This window comes from Nelusetta ayraudi, unplaced genomic scaffold, assembly GCF_046127955.1.
Source record: "Nelusetta ayraudi isolate G7.1 ecotype Tasmania unplaced genomic scaffold, CSIRO-AGI_Nayr_v1 ptg000120l, whole genome shotgun sequence".
NCBI classification, from domain to species: Eukaryota; Metazoa; Chordata; class Actinopteri; order Tetraodontiformes; family Monacanthidae; genus Nelusetta; species Nelusetta ayraudi.
In genome coordinates this window covers 2,952,090-2,966,147 of record NW_027466170.1, presented here as the reverse complement: position 1 = coordinate 2,966,147, position 14,058 = coordinate 2,952,090, and the positions used below count along the sequence as shown (strand labels likewise).

At 44.7% G+C, this 14,058-nt stretch overlaps 1 protein-coding gene across 2 annotated transcripts; it reads right to left on the bottom strand.

Moving 5' to 3' along the window:
• Positions 1–932: 932 nt before the first annotated feature.
• On the bottom strand, positions 933–6,062 carry LOC142903853 (ATP-sensitive inward rectifier potassium channel 1-like). Of its 2 annotated transcripts, none has more exons than XM_076049705.1 (2): positions 5,938–6,062; positions 933–3,705 (listed from the first exon to the last, which is right to left on the bottom strand). In XM_076049705.1, the coding sequence occupies exon 2, from the start codon at positions 3,689–3,691 to the stop codon at positions 2,570–2,572; it is 1,122 nt and encodes a 373-aa protein (XP_075905820.1). In that variant the 5' UTR covers positions 3,692–3,705; positions 5,938–6,062; the 3' UTR covers positions 933–2,569. The 2 variants fall into 2 exon arrangements, with proteins under 2 accessions (XP_075905820.1, XP_075905819.1); XM_076049704.1 differs by having other exon boundaries at positions 933–3,694; positions 5,938–6,057.
• Positions 6,063–14,058: the final 7,996 nt, after the last annotated feature.

Below are 14,058 nucleotides of genomic sequence, written 5' to 3'. Positions count from 1 at the left end.
TTCGTGGCTGCAGCAGATGTTGGAAAAGGCAAAAAAAAACAGAACAAAAAAAAATAAACACAATTTACACTCGCGGTTAAAAACAAGTCTTTGCAATGAGAGCAGCTTGAGCTGAGAGTCGTCTCTGTTCAGGCTTCACAAAGTCTCTTTGCTTCCTGCTTAGCCGTGGACTTCAGTGAAACCATTTTCACCTTTAAGGATCTTTCATTGTGTCTGCAGTGTGAAATGTAAGGGTTCCACTTGTAGGTAGATTTTTCTGTGCTTTTGGGCTGATTCACGGCTAAAACAAAGTCTTTCTTCCGCCTAAAGACAATACAGCCCTCCCAGTTTGTAGTCATGAATCTTAATGGGCTCAATATTTGAATGTGAAATAGCCCAAACAAACACATTTTACCATAACACCATGCAAAAAAATGCTGTGCGTTTCTTAAAAAAAAAAAAAAAAAAAAAAATGTTATGCCTCATTGTGCTTCATTCAGTTTATTACAATATATCCTGCGGCTGCAGAAGCCAAAGTGAATCAATATTTTTGCTCTCCCTTATTACTGCATATTAATGACGCGGACTGTGTCACCTCCCTGCTGGCTGTACCTGAGGAGTCGCTGCATAATTTAAACATTAATCATCCCCGCGTCAAAGATGTGAGCCGAGGGAGACACTCCGCTGAGGAAGGCGCTCTTCACTTTTAATAGGATCTGTCTTTATTTGATGTCATGAACATCATCACATTTTCTCCACAAATGAAAACTTTATATTAGTTGCATCAATGATTTTTTTTTTCTCCGGCATTGTGAGGATCAAATGTTATTTAAAAAAAAAATGGTTTTACTAACGCGTCTGGATTGTGCAATTGCTCTCACGGTGCCTGTTTTGTCCCTTGAAATGTTTGACTTTGAGTAAAAATATATCCGCTATAATTAAAGAACCACAAGTACTCAGTGTACGTTTATTTTTAAAAAAAGAATCTCTTGATACATCATTAATATACATTCATAGACCTGACAGTGAGGTCTTTACAATGGCACTGATTTCATTTGCCCTGTTGAGAACAAACAAAAATAATCCTCAACAAAACACATGTGCAAATCAATTCACAACTTTTCCAGATAGACATTCAGTCGTTGGCAAGTGCATGTTGACGCCACAGAGACTTCCATGGCATCACAAACACTTGCAGGCCCCGCCGCCTTGATATGAATGACAACAAACGAGATTCACATTTTTGCCAAACCAGAGTCAAGAAGAACGGAACACAGACACTCAATGGGGGGGGGGCAAGGAGACAAATCTGAAACTGTGCAACAAGCAGCATAATTAGCCTTCTGCTTACAGCCTCCTACTGAAGAAAGAAAAACTGACAAAAACTTTTCTCAAACATCACTGTTGGAAAACACTGCTAAAGTGAATTTTTGGGTAATATGGAACCTTGAAAATGAATTTGAATATACATATATACACACACATGGTCTCTGTGCTTTTTGGTCATCCTCAGTTGAAAACATGAATCACTCGCAGCACCTGCAGAGACAGGAGACTTTGACAGGAGACTTTGAGTGGGAGAGGTCACGGCGGCGGGTCCACCAGTCAAGCTGCATGCTGGTGGACAGTGTGCGCTGTCATTTCCCCAAATGGAGAATTGCGGTTTCATGTTCAGGCGCTGCAGGCGAAACAACGGGGCGGCCGGCGAGCGCTCTTATCTTCCCAGCGGCGTGTTGTGCTGCCAATTGCTGTTTGCTGTCACAACTTCGCTGTGTTTACTGATGAAAATCCTGGTGATGGGGGCCAACACCTGTCGCTGCAATACCTCGACCTTTTTGATCGCACTCCTCCAGCTCTGTTTGGCCGACAATACAGTGGTGTGGACGTAAAAAAAATAAAATTTAAACTGCCTTCATTTCAATGTGCTCCTGTTCATTCACCCTGAGTAGAAATACAATATATCAAGTCAAGCATCACAATAATCAGGTTGGGTGCTAATTGAACTGGGTCAGGATCAAGTGTCTCTTGATACACAACAAATATTTTTCAGAAAGGAAAAACATACCCATGCAGCACTAGTCCTTCAAGTATTTGTGAGAATCGTTTAAGGCGATGCATGCCGTGTGGGACCCGACGCGAATCAGAGCCACCCATATTCATTCAGAGTTGCAGTTCACATGTATTGTCTGAATGGGCCGTACTTTAGAGCTCTGCTCCTGAAATGAAGCATTGTTACTTATGCATGACCGCATCTCCCAGTTTTGAGAACCGGTTTAATATTTTTGGTCTGCAGAGGTGTGGGGTTTTGTTTTTGTATTTTCTTTCTTTTTTTTCTTTTTTTTTTTTTTACATACAAAAGGTTCACAATACCTCCCCTGACAACAAGAGGGCTTTCTTATCTGTGTCGAACACAATAGAGCAACGGGGAAAGTCAGAGTTCTTTTGTTTGTTATTTAAATGCGAGGCAGTGCACCATGAGGTAACCCCTTGTTTGCCTCCAGCACCTTTTGGGTTCTTCAGAGTCTTTAGGAGTTCTTTAATGAAAGGTATAACCTTCAACAATCCTTTCAGGTTTGTTGGCCTCATGCCATCACATTTTGGTGACACTTTGGGGTTCGATGACGTCAATCACCTCGAAGCCCTCGTTGTTGTGTCCCTCCCTGGAGTGGTGATGGTGACCCTTGATGTTGTGGAAGCAGTAGGCGCAGTGCGAAGTGGCCACCGGCACCACCTTGGAGAAGTTGGAGAAGTCCACCCGGTACTTTCCGTCCTTGCTTCGGGAGATGATGGGCAAGAAGTTATAGCCCCACATTATCTCCTGGGGAATGAAAGAGGTCCGGACCTGGCAGGTGGCGCTGGTGGACTCGGCAGTGCCGTCCAGGAAGACAACCAGCTCAAAATCCTGCTTGTGGAGTGTGTCCACCGCCATCTCGAAGAAAGGGCTGCTCTTGTCAATCCTGTGGTAGAGCGTGAGCGGACACACAAAGAAGAGGTTGTCCTTGCCAGCGTCCAGCATGAAGTCTATGTTGACCTGGTCCATGATCACCGTTTCCCCATCGGCCGTGTTGGTGGTCCTGAGCAGCTTGCCATAGATCTGGCTCCCGATCATCAGGGTCTTGCGCAGATTGGCCACTCTGATGGACAGGCAGAGGGAGCCATTTTTGGGACTTATGACTGCCATGTCGCTGAACGTGATGGTCTTTGCCCTCTTTTTAGGCAGAGAGATTTTGGACAGGATGACTCCGCACATGAAGCAGTTGATAATGGCTCCGATGAGGGACTGGATGACCAGGAGAGCCACAGCTCCCGGACAGACGGGGGTTAGGGCCCGACCGCCGTACCCGATGGTCGTCTGGGTCTCGAGGGAGTAAAGGAAGGCAGTGGTGAGCCCCACCACGTTGTCGACGCACGGGGTGTGGTCCTGCGGCTGTTCCTGCCACGTGAGGTCGCCATTGCTGCGCGCGATCCAGTACCAGAGCAGGCCAAAGATGAACCAGCTGAGTGTGAAGGCGGCAATGAAGAGGAAGAGGACGAAGCGCCAGCGGATCTCCACGAAGGTGGTCCAGAAGTCGGCCAAGAAGGCAAAGTGGTTGCTGTACTTGATGTTTCCATACTCAATGTTGCAGCGGCCATCTTTGGTTACCAGCCGGGTCTTGCGGCTTCTCCGCTCCACCAAATAGTCTCCGAGTCGTTTGTTCAAAAATCCAAACATTTTCTATGATGAGTCTGCAACACATAGGACAATAAAAGAGGAGAATAGTTAGGCGAGTGCTGTGAATTATCAACGTCTTGGTGGCATGAAATGTTTTGCATATGCTGTTTGCCAAACTAATCCTTGCAGACACTAAGTCTCGACGAAGTCTCGAGGTTAATTTTGCTCACAGCACCAGTCCTTTATCTAACCGGGTTGTCTCGGGCCTTTTGCCCCTAAAATGCTGCAATTTACCTCAATCATGCGACAAAGACATAAAAATTGTCAAGATGACACTGTCATCTGCGGAATGGAAGCTGTTGTGCCCAGGATGGACACTTGGCGCCCGTCACCACCACTCACTCTCTCTGTTAGCGGGCTGACGCACAACCGGTTCAGTTAATGAGAAACACAACTTTTCCGTTGAAGAACGCCGAGCGCCCCAAATAAAGCAAATAAGTTGGGGGGCTTTTTGGTCCACGCGCAAGTATCTCAACACAAGGATTGGCTCTGTCTCGCTGCTTTTCAATTCGGCAAAAGTAAACATGGCATTAAAATAATTTGCACATGCACCCGGGCCAGTGGGGCCCAGCTGCTCGCAGCCATAACAGTCTCTGACTTTATTCGGAGGTTCTCATAAGTCTGCGGCGTGATGGATGGTAACTGGCAGTGTTGGCCCCAGCACACACCGCTTTCCAAGTAAGTATGGTCTCTGTTCCTGCCAAGTCATGCAAAGTGCCCATTTGGAGCCCCGGCGTGCTTGTTAGCGAGTGTGAAGTCGCACAAAACCACCGGTGCACTGAGTTTACGCCGGTGTTTTTTTGACCCCCCCAGGCCCCCGGCGACACCCGCACGCACTCATTTCTCCAGCAGAGATCTGATAATCACACCACACCGCCTGTTTACTAGGCACCGGGAAGGAAACCCGGCCATTCCCCAACCCATTCATTAGGTCAACGCGCTTGTGGCATCAGTGATAAAGATGCAAACGGCAAAAAAAGGTACTCAGCATTTTAATTATGTGTTGTTGCTTTTAAACGACTGTTTTGCATCGACTTCCTCCAGAGTTCGTACGACGACTTCAAATTATGCAATGCAATTGAAGGAAATAGAAATTTTCTCACAAGCAAGGCTAATTTGTGCCTTTGATTTAAGTTCCCACTGGTTGCGCGACACGAGGCGGAAATCAAAATTATGCCTCACACGTTTGACTGTTTTGAGACACTGTCCCTACTGACTTGAGCAACTCCACCGTTTCTTTACATATAGTTATGGGAATAGAGGTGTTGGGTTACTCCTGCTGTGCACTCACCCTGAGGCTTTGTGACAGTAACAACGTGGCAGAAAAAAGATCTTTTGCTTTTGTTGAAAAGCAGAGAGAACCTTGATTTAGGACAACCTGCCTGTTTACAAAAAGAAAATCTAAAAACAAGATAATTGCTCTGATCTCCATGGCTGACTGCAGCTTTACACTACATTAGCTTAAAGAAATTGCAAGGCAAGGATAGAGGCAGATACAACGGAATGTGAGAGGAAAATTTTGTTTTCCCCTGCTGTCGGAGAAAAAAAGGGAACCCGTATCGTTCTGCCGCTGCAGACACGGTTCCAGGCAAAACTGTGAGCCTAAGCCAACCAAACTGGCAAATTCAGCCAAGATGGAAATGACATCCAAGACTTCAACTCGAGGGTTCGTATTCCTTTACTGAGGGAAACTCTCATTATCCCAAGAAAAATCTGCGGTCATATTAACTTTGCCTCCCGGGGGGGAAACGTGGGAGGAGAAATACAAACAAAACAATTTAAAAAGCTTCCAGTGGTGGTAATGAGGAAAGACAGCAAATAAAGTTTGCCATGATTTCAGCACATTTGAATAAAAAACAGCAGTATCACAAATGCTGATCACAGCTGACTGTTTTAGATATAAAAGTAATTGATGCTGGGGAATCAAAAATAAGGCTGGAACCCGTTTGGGCCAAAACAACTTTTTTTTTTTCCTTCTCTTTTTAAAATAATGAAGTTTTGTTTTTAACTTTGAAAATAATTCAATCCAAAGACATATTGGATGTTTCGAAATTTTAACAAGTTTGTTAATATGTTATAACTTCAACCTCTGACACTCCCTAAGTGTTCAGCTTTAAAAGATAGAAAGTGGATCTGTGAGCAGCTCAGCATCTAACACCGACACTGACAAATGCATTCGCCTTCTCCTTTGGTTCATAACAGAAGCGTTCGCTGCCGTCACAAACACGCAGTCTCACAGAACTCACCTCTTTGATTGAAAGTGAAAACAGCCGCTGAACATCCCCGGTGTCGAGCTCCTCTGTCTCTCAGGTGTGTCCTCCCCTGTGGTGGTGGTGGTTTTCTTTTTTTCCCACTGTATCGTGTGCTCACACCTGCGACAGCTTTTATATGGTCTCCCCACAGACAGACAGGTGATGTTGACGCCCACAGAGGCATCGAGCGGCCCTCCGCCCACAAACACACGCGCACGCACGCACACAGAACAAAGCACGACTTGGCTCTGACATGTTGTTTAGCCCACGGATGCCTGGCACCGAGGGCCGCCCTGACCTCTTATCCACTGCCCTCTCCTCCGGGTCGGTCAGCACACATTTGGTAGAAGAAAAAAAATAATGAACACACGCAGACAAAAGGGTTGCCGCCCGTGTAAAGGCAACTCCTGTCTGGAGCCGATCGGTGACGAACACACCGCATGATGCCCATTATTTACTGTACACACACACACAGGCGCACATTTAATTGGTAACAACACTGGCACCAGCCGTGGAAGACACCCAGATTTTAATTTTTTTTGCTTTTATCGCCTGATTGCGTTGTTATTATCATGTTATGCCTGTTTGACAACAAAGACAACCACAAACAATGTATGCATGATGCATGCATAATTTTGTTTTTGTTTGTTTTTTCTTGTCCCAGAGTTTTCATTGCAAGAAATGTGTCCAGCACACCCTAGAGTGCAGGTTTACCAACGAAAATCATCAAGCATCAGTGTTTGGTAGCTCCACGCAGTGCTCATCATCTTCATCCTCACTGTTGGAGTGTTGTAGCCAAGACCCACCAACCGAGACCAAGACATTATCAAGACCAGAGAATATCGAGACCAAGACAAGACCAAGACTTGGTATATCCAAGAAAAATAACAATGAAACAGAAAAAAGACCAGTTTCTTTTTTTAAATTCAAGTTTGTTTCTAAACGGAACAGCAACATCTCTTTTCAGCAGGGGTCTTTTAAGAATTTTCTTTAACATTATGCTACTTACAACTGTTTTGAACCATTTTCAAAAAACAACTTTGCTTCATAAAATTAGAAAATAAATTTACTAGGAATAAATGGGCAGGGTGTCACTCAAACAGAGCAGCCAAATTCTTTTGTGTTGTTATCCATCATCGTAGTGTTGGCTGAGTCTCGACTGGTCTGGATCAAAAATCCAGAGTCCGCCCAGTCCGAGACCGAGACAAGACCCAGTAAAAATGCCTCTGAGTCTGAGATGAGACCGAGAACCTTAAAAAAAGGTCTCCAGACAAGTCTTGAGACCAAGTACTCCAGTACTACAACACTACACTGTTGGTGGTGAGACTATTAAACTATTAAACAAGGTGGAGAGGCAGTCACAGTCAAACTTGAAATGTACCACGAGACAAGACAATACAAAAAAAAAAAAAAAAAAAAAAAAAAAAAACGTTGTAAATCATGTCAGGTATTGTTTTTCAGCCACATTGTGCCGGAAAAGTTTGCAGTCTTAGCTTTCAGGCTGCAGGATGTGTATCATATTGACAGCCACAATACTTACCTGTTGACACACAACAGGACGAGGCACCGTCCGTTTTCTTTGGCATCCATGCCGGCGCTCAAGAGGGCGAAAAGGTTTTCGATGCATTTTTCTCCCCTGTAATTCTTGGGGAGTTGATTTGTCTAATGGTCCGATCGACCCGCCCGCCTCTGATCTCTTATCTGCCGCTGGACAAAAGGCCGCGTAGCTCCGCCCGGGCTGGTTTAGCAGCTTAGGTGCAGAAAAGGGTTTCACCTACTTTGTGGGAGTGCAAAGTGAGACAATTACAGACAAGTGGCATGATAATGAGGACGCAGCTTTCACATGCGGTACAGTAGCAGTGTGTGTGTCGGCTGTTCTAGTCTTTTTGTCTTAGTGCAAAGATAAATAGGGAAGCTCCCATTTTAGGATCAATGGGTCGTATCCCAAGGAGCATAATGGACTGTGATTGGGTCACTTCAGACAAGCAGCATGTGGTAGCAGGTGGCGCTGTGTACCTTTGATTCGCACTGAAATAGCAGAGCTGCGGCTCCAGGAACCCACTGATAAAAAAAAATGCACGTCTCAGTGAACAGCATTAAAGGAGGAGTGCATGAAACAATGAGGCTTCCCTCCCACCCAGCACTCTGATGAATAATTTCGGTTTCTGCCTCAGTTTCTGGCAGGAGGTTCACGGTCACAGGTTGGACGACTGAAAGTCTGCTGGTGGTCTTGTGTTGAAAAGACACATTTCTTCTTTTTTTTAAAAAACAAAGTGGTTGAGATGTTACTCAAATACTCAATATTTTAATAATTTCCATTATAAACTATGGCGAAGTAGAGTCACATGATGAACACATATACTTCCAGAACGATCTGCTTGTTTGCGTAACATCAATCTGGGCTCAGTTACCTCGAGTGACTGTTGGTTGCCCAAATGTTGGATTCGCGAGTATAAATAAATGACAACAAATGCAGAGACCGCGCGTCTTTTGGGTTGGGTGTACACAAATAAACTTGTTTTTGGTTCACCGTTGCCCTTTAAACACTGACGTGAGCCGCGGAATGTTGGGCTTTGCCCAAGAAATGACACATGATAAATGAAAACATTGCAATGTCGAGGGTGAAGTTGCTCCCCATTAAGAAATAAAACTGGACCTCAAACCCTCCACGATGACTCCAGCAGGTTGGAATTTGTAAATATGCAACATTCGATTGGTGAAAGTCTGCTGCTAATCCATCCGTTAAATGAACACGTCCATTCATAAGCAATTATGTTTCAATATTTCAGACTTGACTTGAAACAATTTTATTCTATATTTAGCATCTCTCTTTTCTGTTCTTCAAAAGCACAGCATTGTTTTCTGTCTCTGTATTCAGTTGCATGCAGCCTTTGCAGACTCTTTGAGTCCAGCTTCCAGTGGTTTATTAACCCCCACTGCATACAAATATGAAATCCACACCAACCTGAACCAAACAGCTGAAGGTGTGTCATTGACCAAGATATGCGTTCCTCTACTGCAGGCTGAAACTCAAAGCGGCACCACGGCTAAATTGTGCAATTAGATGGAGAGGAACACCAGACAGAGCAGCGGAGGGGTGAATCTGACGGCTCAAAGGATCCGTTTGGAGCCGGGAGACCTAAAGAACAGCTGCATCCCGACCTACCAGGGCTAGCATTCTATATATCCATATATCCATCCATCCATCCATGCATCCATCCATGCAGAGAAAAAAGGAAGAGGATTCCAGTGAATCCAGCAGGTTCACATGGGTTTAGGGATCCGGGCGTTTCATCCATTATCCCTACAGTGCTGGACTGATTCCGGATGCAGAATTAAAAGTAAGTTTGGTGGCTTTGTGCAGATGTTTTTTCTTTGTTTGTTTGTTTTGGCGGAGGACCAGAGACAGAAGTCAACAGAAAACCGATTTTCTTTGGTTTACTTTGTCAGCGCTGCAAAAAAAAAACAACTCAATTCATATCACAGTGCAGCCGACGACTGGAAACGCCTCATTTGGGCATTTAATGAACCTTTCCTTTGGTTTCAAACAGCCATTCATCCAACGCCGCTTACTGCCCACGTCTGGCAAAACAAAAGAAACTGTGGGTTAATTATGAAATTTAGCCTTGAGCATTCGGCTGAAGCCTTTTAATTAATTCTGGTATAGGATCACAATGACGCCTTTGTTATAATTTTTTCTTTTTTGCATTTATTATTTTTTCTTTTTTCAATTTTTCATACAGAAGCACAAAAGTTTTACATTCGCTTGTTTGCCGTCACGGTCTGTGATCAGTATGGAGCTGACGTGAATGGATCTATACTGTGGGGAAAATGAAAATGTGTGTATATGTGTGTGTGAGTGCATATACGAGTGTGTGTGTGAGAGAGGCAAAGGGAGAGAGAGTGAAAGAAAGAGAGAGAGAGAGCAAAGAGAGAGAGAAAGAAAGAGAGAGCGGAGAGGAGGTGGGGACAAATGCAGCCATTTTGCTGGGTCATCATGCCACCGAGCATTTATATTCCATATCCATCATTCGGAGAGCAAAAATGGCAAAGCGCTAAATGCCAAGTGTTGCACTGCTGATGGGTGTCATGTGCTGGAAGCTCAAAAGCTGTGGGGCAATTCTCACAAGATCCTTGTGCACTTTGAGTGCATTATCTTAAAGCATGTCTTTTTTTTTTTTGTACAAAAATGCCTCGTCGGGCAAAATTTCAAGAGAAATGGAAGTTGCGGCTGTGGCTGAAATCCTCGGACGGGTTCCGCCAGTGTTCCGTGGCCCTTGGCTGCAGTCTGCATATCAATGCCGACACACCGGGTGGGATTCAGAATGAGGACGCAGGACCTTTGCTGTGTTTTTTTTTTCACTGCAGGACTTTGCGACATCACTTTGCGATGTCGCAAACATTCCGCGATCCCATTGCGACGATTGGTCAGCCTCCTCGCAATGTGCACATGCTCTCCGAGGCATCGGTAACCTTTCCTCAGCGGCGTAAGCAGATGGCGGGTGTGTGTGTGAGGGCCGCTCGTACAGCACGCAGGGCAGTCAAGTGTAAGGTGTAGCGCTTGTCGAGAACATTTAGAGTGCAGCTAAGTGAGATGTGTCCAGCAAGGCTACAGGGGGCGACGTAGCCTACATACTTCAGTGTTCCCCCCCCTCTGTTTCTTCTTCATTTTAAACTTCCTTGCTGCGATTCTTTTTGCCCTATAGGAACACCGGAGGGAATGTATGGGACTCACTTTATTTCACGGAGCTACTTAGTAACAAGTCCATTAAATAAAAGTCCATCCATCCTTTGTGTTTAAGCAGACATTCGATTATAAGCTGCCAGTTTATCCAGGCGGCTCGAGGCTTCTCGTTGGTACGAAATTAGATTTAATTCAGAGGCCCGTGGCGAGTCGTGACACACTGAGGAAGAAACTTAAGCAGAAAAAGGGCCTTTTAGCGCCTATCTTTGCTCTTCTCTTAAAAAAGTTCCTTTTTTGTGCCCATTTAAAGATCTTAGTTTTGCATTGGGCTCCTACAGTGGTGCAGCAGCATAGCCTGATTGATCATCCAAAGGTGGGCGAAGTCGAGCAAGCAGAGGAAGCAAAGGATGGCCTCCAATGACGTTGGATGGTGACACAGACGCGTGTGAGAAACCACTGGTCAAGTGGATTCTGAGCAATATGGCAAGGTGGGACTTTATTACCAATTGCCAGATTTCGACCCCAGTAGACAGGGTTAGGAAAATGCTTTCAGTTTGAGCTTGCAAAGACAGAGGATAAAACAAAAATCGAAAGAAAAAGAAAAAAAAAACTGCATAATTTTCTAAATGTACTAAGCTGGATTCCCACCAGACTACAACGGCGCTCAATGACACCGTTTAATTGTCCACTTGTCTTGTCCGTGAGCCGGGGGCTTCTGGGAATTTTCCCCTTCCCCCTTTTCAGATCAATCAGGAATTCGGAGGTCTCAAGATCACAGGGGAGTAGAGAATATCATTTTCACAGCTCAATACCCTGGACTGTGCTCAGTCAGAGTGTGTGCTCTCGCCTTTTCTCTCCGTTCGCAGCACTTCAGCCTGATTAAGCAGCCGCGCAGCTCGAATCAGTGGCAAGATAATGTGAAACCCCTCTTAGAAGGCGTAGAATCGCTTCTTGCACCTCTTACTGCTGTGTGTCTGTTGGGCGTGTATATCATATTATATTATTTTATTTTTCTCTCGGCCATTATACACGTTCGACGACGCACGCAGAACGAGGAGCAAATTCAATTTCCAACCCGTGTAAGGTGACACCTTGTGACAAATTCCACGAGAGAACGGCGGCCTCGAGTTGCACCTGAGCGCTTGTACCTCGCGCCTCAGTTGTGGATACAAGCGCACTATCACCTTTCACGTTTGCTTTATCCCTTTTCTCGAGTTTTCCCTTTCAGAAGATATTCAGTGGTGCGACTAGAAAAGGAGCCCTAGAATGGATCTTTGTGTTTGAGGGACTAATCTCTGCTCTGCAGAAGCTGTATAATTACAGGGTTACAGTCGCATCGAAACCAACCAACACAGATACAATACAAACACAAATAAATAATTCAGATTTATGGGGGAAGGAGGGTGGATTTAAAGAAAGAATGGCTGAAGAGCAACTCATCCGGCAGAAACCTGCTGTAGAATCTGAGCTTTCACAGAGAATTTGAATTAAATTCATGCCTGTAATCTCAGTATAATGAAGACAGATACTATGTGGGATGAGCTGAACAATGTTTTTATGTATTTGCTTCAGCGCCAATGCTTTAGAGATTTCAGCAATGTTTCTTTGAGGGTTTCTGAAATAATCTATGAGCTGAATTTCAATCATTGTGCTCTGTAAATGCCAGGATAACACACTGTAGTGCTGGTTTCAACAGCAATAGCAGAGCAGCATCTTCCGGACACAAACCATCCGTTTCTCAAGCAACGAATGACGTCATTTGGAGCCAGAATCATCTGCAAACCGGAGGCGGAGCCTACCCATTAAAATCACACCAAACCAATTATTGACAGTGCTCCGATGGCAATAGTTATTACAATGTGTTTTTTTTTTTTTTGTTGAAAAGAACCATATATAAGCAACTTATGACTGATCAACAGAATGCAAATCAAAAAGAAATGAATTCATTCTTCTTATTTGATTGCGTGATGAGTACTTCATCCTATAAGCATGTGTGTACTATCCAGATTTATGAAGCACTCAACGCCCAGTTGCAGCACTGTGAAGTATGATTTGATTTCACCACTGGCTGCCACACCTCTGTCCACCACACGGTGTCACTGTGAGCGGACCGTGCACCGATGACTCATAAATTTCCGCAGACTGTGAAACCTGTGAAATAATATCAAACAATAACACAAGACTGCCTGCGTCGGTTTTACTGCAAATTGAAGAGAAAATAATAAAGTTATTGGTCCTCTTGAAATCTTTTCCATCAGAGAGAGAGAGAGAAAAAAAAAGTTCTGAAAGCTGTTAAATCGCAGCAGCTCTCTGCAAACATCCATCACCATGAAAGATAATGTTGAAAAATCCTTGTGTGTAGTCCAAACATTACTGCTATTTGCATCAGACACGTAAACATGCAATGCAAATAAACATATAGATTTTCCCAGAGCTCCTAATTTGCACGTGTTTCCATGCAAGTCGGTAATATGACTTCGCAACAGTGGTTGCTATACTCCCAGATCCTCGTCCTCTTGTCTCCGTGTCTAATGAGGCGCTCAGCCTGCACCTACATTCATACATTTTACTTTGCGGCGGCTCTTCCAGCCCACTTGCGTAGATTGCTTAATAATTTACACACATTTCCCTGCTGCAAAGACCCAGGACGTTGTCCTCCGTGTGCATTCAATGTTTTGCACGCCATTAAATGGTGGCCTCCTGTTCCCGCTCTTTGTGTTACTCTGCGTATTGACAGGCGCCTGAATATTTCAGGTAGCGGCGCTCGGAGCAGCACGCAGCCTCTCCTGATGAATTGTGCAGTGGCGGGGCCAAGGTGAGGACTGCTTAGTGTGTAGTGTTGAACATGTGTTAAAAAATGTGTCGTGACTCCCAACTTTCTACATTGGCAGAATGCAGCGATCTGCCTTTCCCCTGATTTGCCCTGGAGCTTCTGGCTGCTGCGGGCCGGCTTGCAGCAACCATCAAGGAGCCACAAGCACTGACAAGAGGATCAATCAGAGCTAATGGAGCCTGGTAGTAGGTGAGAAGGATGGGAAACAGAATGCAGAATATATATATATATATATATATATATATATATATATATATATATATATATACGACAGCTTTGAGGATTAAAAAGTGACACCTCCTCCAGACCCCTTGCACAGCATTAAGAAGAATTAATTCCACTCGGGTCAGCTGTAACACATCATTAATTCTCTACCTGATGGCTTGAGGATAAAATCCGCCCTGCAAGTGCAGCTGTAGCCGACTCGGGTTTCAAGCCTGAAAATTGTGCACGCGCGTCTTTGCTGAGATTTCAAACATTTTCCACCCATGCAGAAGCAGCTTCCTTTTCAGACGTTTTTAAAAACAGGAAGCTAGTTACCTTCGGGAGAAGCAGGAGGGAGGGAGACAATAGAAGAGATGGGAGAGCCGAGCGACTG

Coding starts and splice junctions, on each gene's coding strand:
- LOC142903853 (XM_076049705.1), bottom strand. CDS start 3,691: ATGTTTGGATTTTTGAACAAACGACTCGGAGACTATTTGGTGGAGCGG.